At 41.5% G+C, this 20,338-nt stretch overlaps 1 protein-coding gene across 1 annotated transcript in view; it reads right to left on the reverse strand.

Moving 5' to 3' along the window:
* LOC308227982 (arylacetamide deacetylase-like 4) overlaps nucleotides 1-12,194 on the reverse strand; it is a gene marked incomplete at both ends in the record, with an annotated part of 28,595 nt that extends 16,401 nt beyond the window's left edge. The window contains 4 exons of the mRNA XM_080631003.1: nucleotides 3,699-4,395; nucleotides 8,612-8,675; nucleotides 9,427-9,643; nucleotides 12,090-12,194. Of these exons, the coding sequence (XP_080487129.1) occupies nucleotides 3,699-4,395; nucleotides 8,612-8,675; nucleotides 9,427-9,643; nucleotides 12,090-12,194 (1,083 nt within the window). The remainder of the gene's footprint in view (nucleotides 1-3,698; nucleotides 4,396-8,611; nucleotides 8,676-9,426; nucleotides 9,644-12,089) is intronic.
* Nucleotides 12,195-20,338: the final 8,144 nt, after the last annotated feature.

Consider the following 20,338-nt stretch of genomic DNA (forward strand, 5'->3'; position numbering starts at 1 on the left):
AGCAAAGCAGAAGATAACTGAAGTTGTAGACTTCTGTAATAAACAATTGTAACATGATTGGTGTGGAACAGGTAATCTAACTTTAAAATTATTGTGTGTTCTATTAAACATACAGCTTTAGTCTATGAAGGCATAACAACAGGTTCAGTAAAAATATTTAGTATATAAAAATATTTACTGGTCTAAACCAGAGATCGACCTGCTGTAATGTATTTTGGGCACTCAGATTCGATGCCTTAAACAAAGAGAAGTTTGCCAGGTTATTCTGCTGGCATTAAAAACTCAGCTGTGCACTGACATCTGGTGATGGCGATGGTGCACAGCAATTTGCTTTCCTTTAATTTAACATCTTCTGTAACACATAGCTGCTCAAATAGTGTTAAGACCTCCCAGCTGTACCCAACTTTCCAGCATTTCACTAGGGTTTGGGTCTTGACAGTGTTCTGATCTGCTCCTGAATCCTATTATTTGTGTCACACTGCCTTTGTGCCAAAGCATAGAGACCAGATAAGAAACAGCTTGTGTCCACATTATTTGGGGTTAATAATAGCACCAGCTTTTATTAACCGGCTTTGTCCACACCCTGTTACTGCCTGGATGGTCTGGCATGGTCTGTCTCTTTTCTCAGGATGAAAACTCTAGAGTAAATTATTGCCTCTGGCATACTCACCTTCCCTTTTGGAAAGAACTACCTGTTTCTGTCAAGATGGGAAGTAACTGCCTGTTGTGGTTTAAGCCCAGTCGGTAACTCAGAAGCATGCAGCCACTTGCTCACTCCCTCCCTTCTCCCTCCCCCTGCTCCCAGAGGGATGGGGAGGAGAATCGAAAGAATGTACCTGCCACGGCTTGAGATAAGAGCAGTCCAGTAACTAAGGTATAACACAAACCACTGCTGCTACCACCAATAACAATAATGATAAGGGAAATAACAAAGGGAGAGAATACAACCGCTCACCACCCGCTGACTGATACCCAGCCCGATCGAAGCAGTGATCTAGCCCTTCCGAGTAACTGCCGCCAGTTTATATAGTGGCCATGACGTGCTGTGGTATGGAATACCTCTTTGGTTAGTTTGGGTCAGGTGTCCTGTCCCTGCTTCCTCCCGACTTCTCCTCCTCCCTGGCAGAGAACGAGACTCAGAAAGTCCTTAATCAGAGTAATCATTACTTAGCAACAACTAAAAATATCGGTGTTATCAGCGTTGTTTCGAGGCTGAAAGTCAGAAACACAGCACTGCATCAGCTACTAAGAAGGAGAAAAATGACTGCTACTGCTTAACCCAGGACACTGCCCCATTTAAGGAAGCATACTTCTTAAGATTGTATTTTCCTGAGTTCTTCGTAGGCAAAGACTCCTTGATAACGTTTAAAAGAGAAAGATCTGTAGTATCTTCAGCATGTCTTTTTGGGGGGTTTAATACCCCTGAGAGATTTATCAGTTTTAAGCCTTCCTCTTAGTCTGATGACATTTGTATTTTAGTGTTAGGAATGTAATGTTGTATCGCTTTATGGACAAACTGCCCCTGATGTCAATGGAGTGAGTAAATCTCGGCATTCATGGATGGCATAGGTTGCCCATATGAAAATCAGGTAGCATTCAGAAATCAATGTTAACTGGTATGTTTGCCTAGAAATGAGGAAAATACTGTAGAAGACTTTTGGGGGGCTTTTTGCTGATTCAGGTTGTATTCATACAGAAAAGCCACATGGAAGAGCCCTGTAAAACTTCTTTTTCCTGCCTATACTGAATAAGTGTAACTAAATGTCACTGATACTGTTCTGGCAGGCTTTATTTTCTCATACACTGAATGTAACTAACACAGCTTTGCCAAGCATTGCAGAGCATCCTTATTTGTTTGTAGGGTGTCTTCTTCTGTCTGAACACTTACCTTACATGATTGTCTGCAGCATGCTTTGCTTTTGATTTTAGCTTAATAAGCGAGTGGTGGGCAGAAAACACATACAATAATATCAGTAAAAAGATTCTTACTTCTAAATGCCAGAGCTAGAAATTTCCCTGACAAGAACAAAACTAATTCATAGTGTTCCAGGTATTAATTTAAGCAAAGATAGTTAGAAGTTTTGACTGTAAGATTGCTTCCTCACCCTGCTACCATTTCTGCATGGAAATGCATCTTGCCTCCAAGTATAACTCCCTGAAGACTTCAAGGCATTAGTGTCTAATGACATCAATCATTATAATGCAGGTTAAAAGATTACAGTAAAACAGAGGATATTTCTTGGCAAAACTTGCTTTCATTTCCAAGACAAAAGCCTCAGACATTTATTATGCCATTTTATTTGTATTGTTTTACTTAATCATTTCTCTCATCTTGTAAAAAGTTTAAGATCAATGTGAACTTTGCTTTTTTGTGTGGTGTTTGTTTGTGGGCGGTTCTTTCTGCTTCATTCTCCTTTCTCTGCCATGGCACTTTTCCTGAATTTAGCTGTAACAGTTATTTTTCTCCTTCTTAGTAGCTGGTGCAGTGCTGTGTTTTCAACTTTAGTATGAGAGCAGCACTGGTAAACTATAGAAACTGGAGGGAGTTACCTGGAAGGCCCACATTGCTGCTTGGATTGGGCTGGGTATTGGTCAGCAGGTGCTGAGCAATTGTATTGTACGTCACTCATGTTTATTGTTTTCTTTTCCTTTTCCCTTTTTGGTTTTATATTCTCTTCCCTTGTTATTTCCCTTATCATTATTGTTATTGGTGGTAGCAGTAGTGGTTTGTGTTATACCTTACTTACTGGGCTGCTCTTATCCCAGTCTGTGGGAGTTACCTTCCTTCAGTTCTCCTCCCCAGCCCTCCGGGAACAGGGGAGGAAAAAGCGGGGGAGTGAGCAAGTGGCTGCGTGGTTCTGAGCTACTGGCTGGGCTTAAGTCACGACAGCACTTTATAAGAAAGTGCTTCCTGCTTCAGACAGTGCAGGCCTCCAGTTAATATGAATTCTTTAGAAACTGATATTACTGTGTATTCCCATCTATATATATAAGGTGTATGCATGATTCTTCTAATGGATGTCATGTTCCTTAAACAATACTTTTCATCACATCTGTAGTTTCAGGCCAGTTCCCTTTTCCTGACCTCTTTCCCTTTCCCTCCACTTCTTTCTGTTATGTCTATGCTCAAATCTGTTCTGCTGCATTCAGTTCTCTTTAAGCTTGCCTCAAATTCAGCTTTCATCAGCTTTCACCTGTAAATCATTGACCATGCTCATTACACACTTAACCTGTAGATTCATGCCCTGTTACCTGCCCCAGGTTCTCCTCAGATCACAGTTTGTGCTTTAATATTACCAGAAATCTGTTGAAGCAAACTGCATTGCAAAACACTTGCCATGGGGGCAGACCTTTTACGGGTACAGGAGAAAACTGAAGACGTGGTAGAGGAAGGAAAGGTAAGTTCACCTGATTTTGTTTCTTGTAAGAGAAAATGAAGCAAAAGCCATCAACAAATCAATTTATTGGGTAAAAAGAGGACAGATGCAATGCAGAAATTCATTATGATGATTTAAGAAAAGGAAAATTGAGGATGTTTTTTAAAAGTCTTTGCAAGCAATAAAAGATTCAATCTTTTGAACCAGGAAAGGAAAGCAAGAAATGGAATTTTACATCAATCTTAGAAAATGTACTATATTTTCCAGGCCTTTATTTCCAGATTGGAATGCCAAAAGCGCACCATAAAGAGCTAATAATACTGTGCCATGGAATCCCTCTTGCAAATGGCACCAGGTCACTTTTATACCATGATCCTCTAATCGTTTCTTGTAGAGCAGTCCATCATCTCTAAGCACATCATATTCACAGGTCAAAATGAAAGCCTCAGGAAGCTGAGCAATAACACTGTCTTCAGCTAGCAGTGGTGAAAAAACAGTGTCAAAAATAGGTTTGACCAGTGCATAGATTTCATCTGAGAATGAATATGTTGTACGCGGTGTGTAGCCTCTTCTTTTAAACTCAGGAGGGATGATGTCAGAACTCACCCATTTCCGATACTTCAGTAGCAAATCTTCTGGAACATGATTGCCTTTAAATGCTTTAAATGCTGGTTCTGTGACAGACAATTCTATATTAAGATACTTCAAACCAAGAGAAAGGGTTCGTTCCTTTAACAAAATGGGCATCCGCTCATTCTGCTGATAAGAAGGCAAATCAAAGTCCAAACCCTGGAGAAAGGGATATATTAGGATTTGCGCTCTCAGCTTTGGGAGATCTTGTCTGTTCACCAGTGCTTGGGCCACAGCAGCAGTGATTGTACCTCCACTACTATCACCACAGATAATAATGCGAGAAGGGTCTACTCCGTAGTCTTGTGCAGTCCTCATGAAGTGGATGGTGGCAGCAAGGCAATCCTCAAACTGTGTTGGATATGGATGCTCAGGAGCTAAGCGATACCTAAACAGGGGTGAGAGTGTTCAAACATGGTCATATCTAGTGAATGTCCCTTAGAAGCAGAATTACCATGTTGGAAGGGACCTTCAAGATCGTCGAGTCCAACCCATGCCCTACACCTCGACTAAACCATGTCACCAAGTGCCACATCCAATCCCTTTTTAAACACATCCAGGGACAGCGACTCCACCACCACCGTGGGCAGACCGTTCCAATATTTTATTATTCTTTCTGTGAAAAATTTCTTCCTAATATCCAACCTGTACCTTCCTTGGTGCAGTTTGAGACTGTGTCCTCTCGTTCTGTCAGTTGCTGCCTGGTGAAAGAGACCAACCCCCACCTGTCTACAACCTCCTTTCAGGAAGCTGTAGAGAGTGATAAGGTCACCTCTGAGTCTCCTTTTCTCCAGGCTAAACAACTCCAACTCTCTCAATCGCTCCTCGTAGGGCTTGTGGTCCAAGCCCCTCACCAGCCTTGTTGCCCTCCTTTGGACGCGCTCAATCATTTCCACATCCTTCTTAAACTGAGGAGCCCAGAACTGGACACAGTACTCAAGGTGCGGCCTCACCAGTGCTGAGTACAGGGGAAGAATAACCTCCCTGTTTCTGCTGGCCACACCATTCCTAATGCAGGCTAGGATGCCATTGGCCTTCTTGGCCACCAGGGAACACTGCCGGCTCATACTCAGCTGGCCATCCACCAATACCCCCAGATGCCTTTCTGCCTGGACACTATCCAGCCACACTGTCCCCAACTTGTAACATTGCAAAGGGTTTTTATGGCCAAAATGTAGGACTCGGCACTTAGACTTATTACATTTCATCTTATTGGATTCTGCCCATCTATCCAACCTATCCAGGTCTCTCTGCAGAGCCCTCCTTCCTTCCAAAAGATAGACACAAGCTCCCAGCTTAGTGTCATCTGCAAACTTACTGATGAAGGACTCAATACCCTCATCCATGTCATCAATAAAAATTTTGAACAACACCGGTGCCAGCACAGACCCCTGAGGGACACCACTGGTGACTGGTTGCCAGCTGGATGCAACACTGTTCACCATCACCCTCTGGGCCCGGCCATCCAGCCAGTTACTGACCCAGCAAAGAGTGCTCCTGTCCAAGCCGTGAGCTGCTAGCTTTTCCAGGAGTATGTTATGGGGTACAGTATCAAAAGCCTTGCTGAAATCCAAATAGACAACATCCACAGCCCTTCCCACATCCACCAGGTGGGTCACCTGATCATAAAAGGAAATCAGGTTGGTCAAGCATAACCTACCCTTCATAAACCCATGCTGGCTGGGTCTAATACCCTGGCCATTTCTTAAGTGCTGCTTAATAGCACTCAGTATGAACTTTTCCATTAACTTTCCCGGCACTGAGGTCAGACTAACTGGCCTGTAATTACCAGGATCCTCCCTCCTACCCTTTTTATAGATGGGCGTCACATTGGCCAGCTTCCAGTCATCTGGAACCTCGCCAGTGAGCCACGGAGAGCGGCTTTGCAAGCTCATCCGCCATCTCCCTCATCACCCTGGGATGGATCCCATCTGGTCCCATTGATTTGTAAATGTTCAGGTGCCTCAACAATTCTCTAACTTCCTCTTCTTGAATAACAAGAGGACCATTCTGCTCCCTAACACCACCTACCAACCCCAAAGTACAGTTATCTTGAGGGCAAGGTGTCTTCCTACTGAAAACTGAGGCAAAAAAGGCATTAAGCACTTCTGCTTTCTCCTCATCTTTAGTTACTAAGTTTCCTGCCTCATCCAATAAGTAGCAAAGATCAGTCTTACCCTTCCTTTTACCATTGATATATTTATAAAAACTTTTTTTATTATTCTTTACGGAAGTTGCCAATTTAAGTTCAAACTGAGCTTTGGCCTCCCTAATTTTCTTTCTACATGCCCCAGCAGCCTCCTTAAACACTCCCTGAGAAACCCTACCCTCCTTCCAAAGATGATACACCTTCTTTTTATTTCTAGGTTCCTTCATAACCTCAGTACCCATCCAGACTGGACGCTTGCCTCGTCGGCTCATCTTTCGGCACACAGGAACAGACTTTTCCTGCGCCCTCAAGATCTCTCTTTTGAGGCACACCCATCTTTCCTGAACTCCTTTGTTTTCAAGGGCAGTTTCCCAAAGAACTCCCCGAATGAGTCTCTTAAACAGGCCAAAATCTGCCCTCCGGGAGTCCAAGGTATAGGTCTTATTGATGTTCCTCCTGATTTCCCTGAGTATTGAGAATTCTACAATTTCATGATCACTGTGCCCCAGGCAACCTCCAACCTCCACCTCACCCACCAGTCCATCTCTGTTAGTGAACAACAGGTCTAACATATACCCTCCCCTGGTAGTCTCGCTCACCAGCTGTGACAGAAAGTTATCCTCCACACACTCTAAAAACTTTCTGGACTGCCTTTTTTGAGCTGTATGAAATTCCCAACATATATCTGGTAGGTTGAAGTCGCCTACAAGAACAAGGGCTGAAGATCCAGAAACATTCTCCAGTTGCTTATAAGACAAGTTGTCCACTTCTTCTTTCTGGTTGGGTGGACGATAACAGACCCCCAATAGGATATCAGCCTTACCGGCCTTCCCCTTGATTCTTACCCATAAACATTCAACTTCATCATCATTAATTTCAATACCTATAACATCTAAGACCTCCCTAATATAAAGGGCCACCCCTCCACCCCTTCTCCATTTTCTATCTCTTCTGAAGAGCTTGTAGCCATCCAATACGATGTTCCAGCTATTTGACTCGTCCCACCACATTTCTGTGATGGCGACTACATCATAGCTATATTGTTGCACCATGGCTTCCAGCTCTTCTTGTTTATTCCTCATACTACATGCATTAGTATACATGCACCTCAGCTGGTCCACCGATTTCACCACCGACCCAGGCTGATTACCCTTGGACCTGCTTCCAGTCAGCCCAGCTCCATCCCTTTCCCCCTTCAAACCTAGTTTAAAGCCCTTTCAATGAGTTCTGCCAATTCATGAGCAAAAATTCTTCTACCCTTAACAGAGAGATGCAACCCATCCGTGTCCAGTAGGTCAGGTGCCATAAAGGTTGTCCCATGGTCAAAGAACCCAATGTTCTGCCGACGACACCAACCCTTGAGCCACTTGTTAATAATGTGGGCTCTCCTGTTCCTTTCATTAAATTTTTCTACCACCAAAGGGATCGAGGAAAAGATCACTTGGGATCCTGCCCTATCAACCACTTGACTCAGTGTCCTAAAGTCCCTTTTAATTGCCTTAACACTCCTCCTTTCAATCTTGTCACTGCCAGCCTGGAGTATCAGCAGTGGATAATAATCAGAGGGCCTAATCAACCCAGAAAGTCTCTCGGTGATCTCCCATATCCGGGCCCCAGGGAGGCAGCAGACCTCCCTGTAGATTGGGTCCTGTCGGCATACGGGACCCTCTGTTCCCCTTAGTCATCTCTTCATTCACATATTTCTTTCTGAAGACAGGAAGTATTCTCAGATAATAATTACAGCAATGGAATTGATGATAATTACTGCTTTTAATGGATTATTTACTACTATTGTTAATGTTTGGGGAGTTAGTCCACTCTTCTATCTTTACAGAATACATCTTCACTTATGTTTTAGCTGACTCTAGTCATGTGCTGAGTTATTGTAGGATTAAGTGGCAAGGCACCTGGTCTGATGTATGCATGAATCAGTTATCAGCAATTCCACTTAGAAATTCAAGTGAAGATTTCCCAAAAAATTATTAGGGAATATGAGCACAGAACATTGATAACGAAAATCTGAAAGTTTTTCAGTGGTTTTCTATAAGCTGAATTCTTTATAAACAGAATCCATAAGAGTATTTTAAGATGTAAATAGTAATTGCTAGAATTTCATCCATTTCCAAAACATCAGCAATTTTCCTGAACACTTAGAAATCAGTTCTTTTAAAAATGCATTATAGCTCATCAGAAAAAGACTTTGAATGTTCATCTCAGGTTGATTGCAGGTTAAATGCGGATATCCATGTGGATGTACCCCACCATTTCTTCAGAACACCTACTAAGATGAGTATTTAGTACTCTGGGCAACTGTGCTTTTAGCAAAAGCAGTGACACTTTGAACACAGTGTTGGCTTTCAGCTGCAGTTTGCTCTAACTGTGCATTACAGACTTACAAGCCTAGAAGGAGGCGTGAATGGCTGTCACATTGTATGTCTGAATTGACTGCACTTACCCAACAGACACCACCACCGAATTGCTTTGTCGGGCAAAATAGCGGCATGTTCTTTCATAGGCCCCTGTAAAACAAAGTATTTCGGTGGAATTGTAGCTTGCTTTAAAAATGAGTAGAATGCAAGTATTCTGAAATTCTTATCTCTGTTCTTATTGTGATTCTCTTATTGTGGCATGGTCTGATCTGGACATGGCTCACAATATTACATCTGTAGGATCTTCTTGGCAGTAAGAAACCTGGAATTTACACCAGTGCGTTGCTTCACTCTCCTCTTTGAGAAGTTCAGGAATAGAATGAACGCTGCCACTTCTAAAGTAGTATTGAAAGTCAGAATTTGTTTAAAAAACACAAACAAAAGCAAAACCCCTGCTAAATCTAGCACAAGGATTTTTCTTGTGTGTGAGCCACTATCTAATCCCAAATATCAAATGCCAAAATGTACTTTTCCTTGTTTTGCCATTAAGACAGACTGCAGTATACACACATACACACAGGCTTGCACACACGTCAACACAAATCGGGTTCTTTAAAATAAAAAATAAAATTCTAATGAGATTTTAACTTTTCTTCTGTGCAGGAAGGAGAAGAAGGAAGAAAACAGACCAAAGAAAAAATGTTTTAGGTATGCTAGCTGCATAAAGACAATTTAACTCTAAATTTACATACCTACTGCATGAAAATAAAATTACTCTGCTGCCCTGAAATTAATTTTATTATATCTAATGCTTCACCCACTAACTCTTCTTGTCATCTAAGAAATATCACATCAGAAACTACATCTATTTGTAGTTATAGCTCATATTTATATTACTTACTAATACTTCCAAACAGCCCAACTCCTCCATGAAAATATAGGATTCCTCTTCGTTGGCCAGTAGTTGATGATTTTGGCTGGTAAATTCTTACTTCAACCTTTTCAAACCTTAAGTCCCTGATAAAAAGTTCTTTATCTCTTAATGGTGGTATTCCATCCATGACAGCCCTGAGGAAATCCACCTCTGAGGTGATACCTAGTTTTTCCAAAACTTTTGCCTGTTAATAAAGGGAAAGAAACCACAAATTAGTGCACATTTCCTTCTTACCTGGAGATTGATTGTGAAGCATTTACAATTCTGTGGTTAGTTCAGACTTTGTCTCCTGATGGTTCTTACAATGAAGTGGCCAGTTAGGGAGACGATTTGGATAGATCTTAATTGTAATGTAATACCTAATAACATTTGAAGTTCAAAGAGCAGTAGATTGGAGAGGAATGGATGATTTTATATTCTGGAACTGCCTTGTGTCCATGCTCCTCCAAAAGCAAGGCTTTTGAGCCTGTGGGATAGCCTGCCTGAGGGCTGCTTCCACAGAAGTACAGTAACTTGGCTCATTAATGACATCCCAGATCTCTAGCAAAACTGTTAGCCGTGCTATGTGGCAGAACATAGGGTTAGCTTTGGTGGTAATTTCTAGGTTATGTTAGAAGTGTTAGATGAGAGCATGGTGGTTTGCAGATGATTTAATTCTTCAGTGATGAGATCCTGGCTTAGTTTTTATCAGCAGGAAAAAATCCCTGGCGTTAGGGTCCTTTGTGCTTTTCACACAGGTGCAAAAGCCTACCAGGTACAGCCCAGAACTCAACGGAATTGCACTTTGCCAGCCTGTCTGACTAAATGCTGGGTACAGGCAGCTTACAGAACTATTAACAGTAGGTAGCATAATTTAATCAGCCTATTTCCCAGACAGGATCAGTTGTAATTCCCCTGGCTATTGTGTAGCTTCTTATAGGCTGGAATTAAATAAAAAAATAAAGGATGAGTTAATAGATTTTTCAATGAAGAAGTTCTATTAACCTTAAAATGCAGCTGGTTTTATTGAAGCAGATCCTCACAGGTGAATGCAGTAATTTCTTCATAAAATCTGTTCTTGAGCACAAGTGCTTCAAACTGGTTTGTCTTCAGTGACTTCACATGCATCTTTTGTCCCAGCTGAAGACTGCATATACTGGTAAACTTTAATGTTCCCTGCAGTTTTGACATCATGGGTTGTCATTCCTTGAAAGGGTTTGGCTATTTAGGCACAAGTAACTGACCTAACATCAATATCAAGAGTTGCCTTATGACTCAGGCTTTACTTGCACTGAAACTTTCGTAGAACCATGCATAAGAGACAGTCCAGGCCAGGCTGGATGCGGTTCCAGGCAACCAGGTCTAGTTGAAGATGTTCCTGCTCATTGCAGGGGGTTCAATTAGATGAACTTTAAGGTCTCTTCCAACCCAAACTGTTCTATGATTCAATGATTCTGTTATTTTATAAATATTCTTATCTTTGTGCTCCTTTGAGGTGATGTGATACAGGGCTGGCCTCTCTCTGGCCAGCAGAAAGGATACTGAATTATAAGATCAGTTTAAAACTACATTAATCCTGCAGTTTAGCTTTTTACAAATGAATTACACAAAGATAAAACTTTGACTGATGGATAAAGAGTCTTCATACAGTGTTTTGAAAATGAGGAAGTACACTTTGTGCAGTAGATGTAAGAAAAGGTAATTTGACTTCTGTTACTACCCTGTTTTGTTGCGCTGCTTTAGTGTTGGGGCAATGTTGAGGCCTCGAGACAAAATGAGTCACATTCTTAGGAGTTTACCGGCTTGCTTCAAACAAAGCTTAAAAAGCAGTGTAGGAGGAAAGGGAAGGAAGAAACAATGCCGGAGGGTGGAGCTGAGGTGAAATGTAATGAACCAGCCAAAGAAACTGAAGGGGTTTTTTCAGTTTAAACAACCAAAAGAAAAGAAGCTTGATTTAGGTTTCACAGAAGAAGTGTTTTTAAAATGATAGTGGCAACACTTAATCCAGGAAAGGATAATTGGTGAAACAGTAAGATAAGTAGAAATTTCATTTTAGTTTTGAAAAGAAAGAAGGTGAAAAACAAGGGAGGATCAAAAATGTGCCCAAAGCAATGACAAAGAAAGACAGCTTTCATATGTGTACTGTCTCAAAAAAGAGAGTCATGTAGACGTATTGAAAAGCAAAAGACAATGTCTTTCAGATGGCTCGGAAGTAGAGTGATACAGTTGTAGAAGAGAACTGAGATCACAGACATCTTTTAGTTGCTCATTCTGTAGATATGCGCTGTGTTATATGGAGCAGAAGTTCCACATACACAGTTCAGAAAGCTGCTTAAGCCTTCCAGCACTGCATTGAGCATTGGGGCAACCAGATCAGAAAGCTAAAGCACACTGAAAAACTGGGAATTACAGAATTTGCAGGATTTTATTTTCCATATTGTTGCCTTTGGTGCTATATAGCAAGCAGCAGGGTCTGTTATACTCAGCTGAGCTGAAGGTATCTTCAGTGGTGCTCACAATAACCAAATTAATCCAGTTGCATATTTGCAATATATTTAAACATTGGTTCTAAAAGAACCCCCCTCATTAATCCATTAACATTTTATCATAAATGAAATTAAAAACTCCAGCTTGAATCAATTTTTACTTACGAGGCCAAGCCCGAAGTTCATGACGTAATGAAAAATGTAAAGCTTTCGGCGCTGACTAAATCCATGAGGGATTTTTGCTTTGGGCTGTTCACAGTAGAATGCCATTGCCACGAAGAAAGTCAAAACAGCAAGAAAAATCACTAGAAGCAATCCCATCTCAGTGTACTGTGAGGAGCCAAACTGAAGAACCAGCTGTGGCTTCCTCCCACCTCTGACTTTTGAAGGATTTCTGAAGGTTAAAGGCATGGGATTAGCAATTCTCTTAATATCCCATCATCCAGCTTTTAAAAATGCCAATAAGAGATGAAAACATGTGGCAATCAAAGCATACAATTAGACAGTAGCAATTAGTCCTGGCAGAAGCTTGCATAAGATGTTTTTCAGATTTGCAGTGAACGTGTTTTGGGTCGATGCCAGTCACTATAGAACCAGTGCTTTGTGTATCATTTGTAGTGTCAGTTTTATGAGAAGACAAGAATTTATTGCGTCTCTCCCTAGTTCTTGAGTGCACTCAGGTCTGTATTATTCCCGAGCTCCCCTGAGTTCCTGTGGAACAGGATTTCTTAGCAATCATCTTCAGAGCTGCTCAGTTTCTTGATTTATTCCGCCTCCACTCCTTAGTTCTGCAGCCTTCTAGTGAAATCAAGGTTTCAGTGTCACACACACATTTAATCACGTTTGATAACTGATTCTATACCCTGCTATGCTGTTGTGTTCTTGAATCTAATGGAACCAGAAGCAGTTGCAGCCTGAAGTGTCAGTGCTTTGCATCTTGCTTCATCCTCCTTGATAGCTTTTCTCCAGGAAGTGGAGGCCTGGAACCAACTGTTGTGGTTGGTTGGTTGGTTGGTTGTTGGTTTGTGTTTGCCTTCTTTGAGCCTTACAGTACTGCAGTTTCCACCTTCTCATGAGTACATTACTTGCAGATGTCATTCCAGGTAGAAATGTGACTGCAGCTGATGAAGCCTAGAGCTGGACTCCATGGTTTCAGTGCTGGTAGCAATGAGTAGACATCAGGAGCCTACTCTTTCCTGTGTACTCTGTGGTGAGCTTTAGGATCTGTGCCTGCCTCTGGAATGAACAGATTTTTAAGTACACAGGTTATTAGTGATGAGATTTAACCTGGAGCAAAAAAATCCGTAAAACAAAGCTTTTTCAGCTCATAAGATATTACCTTTGGGTGTCTTTTTACCAGTCAGCTCAAAATGTGAAGGCAACAAATTCTTACTCTGAAAAATAGCCATAGGGGTAAAATGACTGTGTAACACCTTGAGTGCAAGGAATGAGCTGACCTTGAGATGTATATTAAAATAAAACTAAGCACAGAGAACCCCAGAGCTTTACAATGCATAATCCATGTCCTGCATAGGAAAGATGACCTCAGGCTTGGTTCCTGACTTTAGAAATTAATTGTTTAGAATAAACAGGAAGGAACTTAATTTCTCAGCCTGGTAACACGCTCTCTGAGAAGTGGCTGATCCCATGTTCTGCTCCCTGTGCCCAAACTGATTCTTTGTTTTATCCAACACCTCTTTGCAGACTTTCCTGTCCCAATGACCCCGTTCCCTCTCCCTGCCTTGCCAAGGGTTGTTTACATGGTGAGGATGAAGTCTGCTTCCTTTTGGTTTACTCTCTGTGGCAATTGCACATTGCCCATCTGGGTGAGGGATGCTGGCGACAGGCATGCTGATGGTTGGGCCACTCTTGGGAAATGGAATGGGTGAATTCAAACCTGTCAGCACCGAGGTGTGTTTAAGGTTCAGCTTTCTTACAGTTCAGACAAGATCATTAGGAAATACTGTTACACAAAACATGGTTGCAGCTCCTTTCTTTAGTGTTTTAATAGTGAAAGTAATCAACTTCATGCTAAACTCTGCTGTCCTAGTAAGTTAGCTGCGTTGTAAGTATGCTTATCAGATCTGACCCCTTTGGGGTTCTAAGAAGTCTTCTGACACTTGTGACAGATTGTTTGTGCTAAGGTTCTTACCACCTATTGTTGATCTGTTTTCTAAATCTTCTGGGTGCCAGCCTTTGAGGTAGCCTGTTACCAACCGGTCTTGGACTAGATCTTTGAGGCATGTTAACTAGCTCTAGACATCACAGCCAAACCACCAGCCCCAGAGGCTCCACACAAAGACTGGATGTGCTGGAATCTGCTATCAGCTGCAGAACAAAGTAGTTGGTTCCTGAAGTAATATATTCTTTTTTCCCTTGGGTATTGCAGGTACAGGGTAACCATTAATGTTTTAAAAGCATAGTCTCAGCGATTCACAAGCTTGTTGAATCCCAGGATGGAGAACCATTCCCTGAATAATCTTTGAAATGTATGCTCTCTCCAGCTTCTGATTTTTTAACCTTATCTCTTGAGATATGTGAGATATGTCTATCTCTGTGAGATAGAGCAAAGGAATTGGCTCATGAGGCCAAACCGCCATATTCTCCTGCTCCAGGAACTGCCTTAATTTCCAGTGAAGAGCTAAATGTTGTACCTGAAACCTTGTCAATACTGGGTTGGCACCCTTAAGCTTTTTCTCTCTAGTGTAGCTGCATGTAGTAGGGGAAAGAGACTGAGCCAGTTGCTCGGATGTGAACTATTTCCTCACATAGTCTTCAAGCAGTCCCAAGAACTCTCTGCCTCTATCTGGTGCTGATTAGGTGTCAACGAGGTACTCAGCTGCTTAGACTCAGCCACAGCAGGTGTGAATAGATGCTTGTTCTTGGATACCAGGAAGCATTCCCAGAAGGGGGTGTTGCTTGTCCCGAGAAGCCCTGTATGTGAGTTCTGCAGAGCGTGAGGGCCATCTGGTGCTTGAAGTGTGCACCCTGGTCAGTCCTCGCCAACATACCGACTGCTGCTAGCTGTCAGCTAAAGTGCAAAGCACTGAGGAGATCCGTTAATGGCTTAGTTTGGGTGTTCACACTTGTATCCGTATGGAGAACTCCTTGTGGAAAGTCATTGGTGTGCATAAATCTGTAGGAGCATAGCAAGTTTGTCGCTGATTGTGTTTGAAGTACTTGAAAATTAATTCCATGCTTTGGAAAGTATCTCTTCAAACAAACAAATGTTCTATCTTAGCAATGCAAAACATAGCAGGACTGGAATTAATTCACAGAAAGTAGAGGACAGGAATTTCCATGGAGACAATTCCATCTTGTGACTGCCTAAATTTTAGAAAATCTGGGAGTCACTAGTAAAAAAGGGGAATTCAGGACTTGCGGTTCTGTACTCACCCATCTGCACTGCCATGGTTATAACCCTCAATACAGATTAAAATGTATGCCTCCAAGACAGTAATAATACTGCTGATGTATTATAATTTTATTAATATTTCTAATAAATTAAAGACTTACAGATAAAGGACCATGGAAAAATCTCAGGAGGAGATGGGTGAAAAGTTTGGACACTGGCCTATAAATGAGGCATAAATCCGGAAAGTGAATAATGGAAAGAAAACAAGTATTGCATTGCTGAATGGACAAGATTTAGACAATGCTGTGCTTTAATGAGGTATTGTGTAAAACAGTATGAGATCATACAGGATTGCCTCATAACTTACAACATACAAGGTGGAATTGTACGGACCTCCTTAGTTCTAGCACTTCCAACCATCTCTACCTGCAAAGAATCATCAAGAGAACAAGCTTGGTACTGAAGATGCAAACAAGAACAAAGTGTGGATAAAAATGACCCAGAACAAAGATAAAGCTTAATAACTGTCACAGGTTTGATGAAGTGCATGGAGACATACCCAGGCTAGCTTGCCAGCTTGTTCAAGGCAGAACACCAGGGATTAGCTGCTCAAATACTAGCCAGCTTTCTGCACAGCTTTTGCAGCAGGTACAAGCTGCAACTACTCTGCTGGCCTAGCTTCAGCTACCAACATGTTGAGATCAGAAACCACAATTAATCCCCACTTTCACATCTGGTTGCATAACCGAGGCAAATCCTGAAACCCTCAAACAGTGGAATATCTGGAATTTATACATATTATTTACCCCTGGAAGAATTTCTTTGCTTGAAGTGTAAATTGCTAATACCTGCGATAGGAAAAAGAAAACAATCTGTTGTGTCAACAGAGCATGAAGAAACATGACTTCATTTTGCTGCAAGGAACTGGAGAACAAGAATTCACAAGTAACAACCTGTTGCTGCAGAGATGTGTACCTGTGAAGTTGTCGTCATATTTAATTAACATGGTGACAACGTGAAGAATTTAACCCAGCATTTTCTTCCTACTCACAGTTTGGCTGACAGAGAATGAAGATAGGGAGTAACATCTTTCCACACTTGTGTGTGCTCAGGTATTGCAAGTGCAAGGTGGTTGCATAAGAATGATTTTACAATTCGTAAGCATGGAATGACCAGCTGTTTTGACATGCAGTGGCAATTATCTTGTGTTTAGTGAAGGTGGATCTGTTCTAATGAGCAATATAACAACTCAGCTGACGTTTTTCTTTTCCTTTGTGTTTTGTATCGTTGCAGAAATAGTTCAATAGTTCATTCACAGAAATTGTTTAGCCTGGAGAAGAGAAGGCTCCGGGGAGGCCTTAGAGCAGCTTCCAGTGCCTAGAAGAGCTAAAAGAAACCTGAACAAGGGCCTGTAGGGACAGGACAAGGGAAATGGCTTTAACCTGCCAGAGGAGAGATTGAGGTGAGCTCTTAGGCAGGAGCTCTTCTCTTTGAGGGTGCTGAGGCGCTGGCCCAGGGTGCCCAGAGAAGCTGTGGCTGCCCCATCCCTGGCAGTGTTCAAGGGCAGGTTGGACACAGGGGCTTGGAGCAAGCTGCTGTAGTGGAAGGTGTCCCTGCCCGTGGCAGGGGGTTGTAACAGGATGAGCTTTAAGGTCTCTTCCAACACAAACCATTTGAGGATTATTACACACCGTTGCTTAGGGTGGTTGTAAAGGCTAAAATAGCTTGAGATCCTTGTAAAAGCTTTCTACATTGTTTTAAATAACTAGAAGGCTGAGGCTGGCCTAGGTATGTCATACCATTTTGCTTTGGAAATGTTAATTTTGGATACTGTAGCTGAGTCTAAATGAATTTTGAAGCAGAGATTTGGCTGTTTGCTGAAGAATGAAGGGTGCAGCTGATGTGCCCCTTTGAAATCAGCACATTTCTGTGTGGCTAAATCAGGCAGAAATCTGAGACCTGCACATCGTGTTATAGTGAATTGTCTAATAGAATTATTCCATGGTAAGGTTGTGGGCAGAAATATACCTCTTTTAATGTATTTAAAGATACACTGAATTTTTCTTCAACCTTAATCGTGAATTTGCTGCATTTAGAAGATCTGGTTTACAGGTATTTGCTCAGTGATGTGTTCTTTCAGTTACAGAATTCTAATGCCATTTAATATGTGTGCATGCCTCCTGCCTGTAGAAACAGGATCTTTTGGAACTTTTTAAATTACATATTTGCAATTATCTGGTTTCTCTAATAAATTAAACTGGGGAAAAAAGACAACTAAAGTACATGCATCATGGACACGTTTTTAAATGGCTGCTATAAAACCATCTGAATTGCCATGAGCACTATAGAAGTCTCAGTAAACATGCTGCAGTTAGAGACCAAAGGGAGGAATGCAGATGTTAACAACTTCTGTCCAGTTTTCAGAAAAAAAGAACATATTTCTTTAGCAGCACCACTTCCTGTAAGGAATATATATGTCATAAAGAGTGCAATATCCTACAAAAATAAGGGCAAATTAGAGAGTTTTAAAAGTAAGATAAACAGTAAGTGCTTTCTATCTCTCAATCCTTCAAACTAATCATCAGTCACTTCCTAGGTTCAGGAGAGTTATTAGAAAGATTGAGTTAAGAATTCTAAATAATCATATTTTGTCTTTCAGTTCCTTACTGATGCTTCGGAACATCCCACATCCTCTGTGGAAGATGATGACTCCTCTCTGTTTACTTGCAGCTGTTGCTCTTGGGCAGTAAATCCTCACTGGCACCTCATCAAAATGCAGATCCTTTATGAAGCATTTTGAATCCCTGCATGCTGGCAGTCCATCTGCAAGCAACCTTGTAAGTTTGTGCTCCTCAAAGACACCCAAAGTTTTTTGCTTGGATAGATGTAACAGGAAAATCTTGGAATTAGTTTAGGAATTCAGGCCTTCCCACTCTAAAAAGGCCACAAGCTACATTTTCTATACTATATTTAGGATAATTGTACTGGTTATTTGGTGCCTTACAGGATTACCACAAGTAACTCTAGTGGCTTTTTGATTTCAGTTATGAAGGTGAAAATGTACATCTTCATGATTTGAGGCACCATTATTTCTGGGAGAATGTTGTAATACTTATTCCATGAGATGTATTACGTAAACACCTTTTAATTTCCATGATCTGGATTTACCACAAGTAACATCAGGTATTTGCTGAGGTATGGAAGTCAGGAGTCATGAGGCCTGAGGCTCCTTTTCTAATCAGTGATGGGAAAGAGGCCTATCTTGAGGACAGCTCAGGTGTGTCAAGTCATGCTCTGGAGGTGTCTGTTCATCTCCATTGATTAGAAAGGGAGCCTGTGTACTTCAGATGCCTCAGTTAAAGTATGGTTAAGGGTCATGAAAATGTCCTTAGCATGGCTGCATTTAGTATACTGGGAGAAAAAGGCTCATGCCAGTGTGCAAGATTTGGGAACTTACTGGTCTTGGGTCATCCCCATGCCACAGGATCAGTGAGACCAAGCTAACTGTGCCAATAATCAATAATGAAGGGCTGCTGGCCTAAATGAATAACTGATGAAAATGGTTCTGAATCATATCTCCATCAGTGAAATGGCTGCCTCCATAAAGATCTCATACATATTCATGAAATGGCTCAGCAGTCAGTCTCTTACATCTGATCAAAGCAAACAAATGTTCTGAAGAAGGAGAGGTTGTCACATGTATCAGAACATTTTCTTATCCAAGGCTAGTCAACTGCTGATAAATCAGAGAGCCTGAAGATCACACTGGAACCCCCTTTAGTTGGAACACGTGTTGTCATGGATGCATTTCCTGTTAGGGCCAACAGTTCCCTTCCCATTAACTGGTGGCTTAATTGCCCTTACGAGCTATGATAATTCATTCTTCTGGAATTATTACAATATCAGAAGCAATTTGCAAATTATATTGTTCTCTCCTGAGCAACAGTCGGTGATTTTGCCATGAAAGAATGCCTGAGTAAGACAAGGAGGTAGAACTTCCTCGGGTGCATGATCCCAGCTATCATGTGCATACGAGGCCGAATGTCATGTAGTTCAAGTGTGTTCAACACCCAGTTCCTCACCAAGGCCCTTCTCAATCAACACAGAAGCTGTCTTCCTAATAATCTAGACCAGGCTACAATGAACAAGTTGGGTGTGGAGTAATAAAAGAAACCACCATGAGCCATGGAGACATGATCTTCTCTCTAGAAGATCATTTAGAAACATACATGAGAACCCAGACATGATCTGGAGTTTTCTCACAACATTCTGTGCCACAGCTGCCAGCAGTCTTGGGGTGTTTTAAGCCCCAATTCCTAAAGACAAATGGATAGGTGTAGTTCTTGCCTTGAAAACTTATTGTAGTTATCATAGCAAAGGGGAAAATGAATGTAAGAGCCAAGGCAATTGTATCAGAAGCCACAGGGTCAATATGACCTTCACCAAATGGCAATTTTCAAAGCCTCTCATGGCTCTTAAATCAGTCTTTTTCTCAGAGTTATGATTTTGGGATGGTTGAAGTTGGCAGAACTGCCATTTAATCTTATCTATACCTTCTAACATAGAATCATAGAATCATAGAATAGTTAGGGTTGGAAAGGACCTTAAGATCATCCAGTTCCAACCCCCCTGCCATGGGCAGGGACACCTCCCACTAAACCATGTCACCCAAGGCTCTGTCCAACCTGGCCTTGAACATCCCTGAGTTTTAACAGAGTTTTCAGATTCCATTAATATACATGATAAACTTGGTATCAGAGCATTCTATCTAAATATCCTCTTTTCTTTCCTTCTCTTAGGAGATCCTGACATCACAGAGGCATCTCCAAATTCAGAGAAAACACTGTCATGAAGGAGAACAGAGAATTTGGTATGTATTCTGTTGAAAAGCTTCTTTAAGTTTAATAATTACAAAGCACTTCAGAACCAATAGCAATGCACTCAGAAAATGAAAGGTATGAGTATTCCTAGACAAATGTGATCAGTGTTGCAGTGATCAGTAGTAGGTGAAACATTTTATATAAGCCAGGTTCTAAAATGTGTACTTGTGTAAGAGAAA

This window comes from Psittacula echo (assembly GCF_963264785.1).
Source record: "Psittacula echo genome assembly, chromosome: 17".
In the NCBI taxonomy this organism is placed as follows: domain Eukaryota; kingdom Metazoa; phylum Chordata; class Aves; order Psittaciformes; family Psittacidae; genus Psittacula; species Psittacula echo.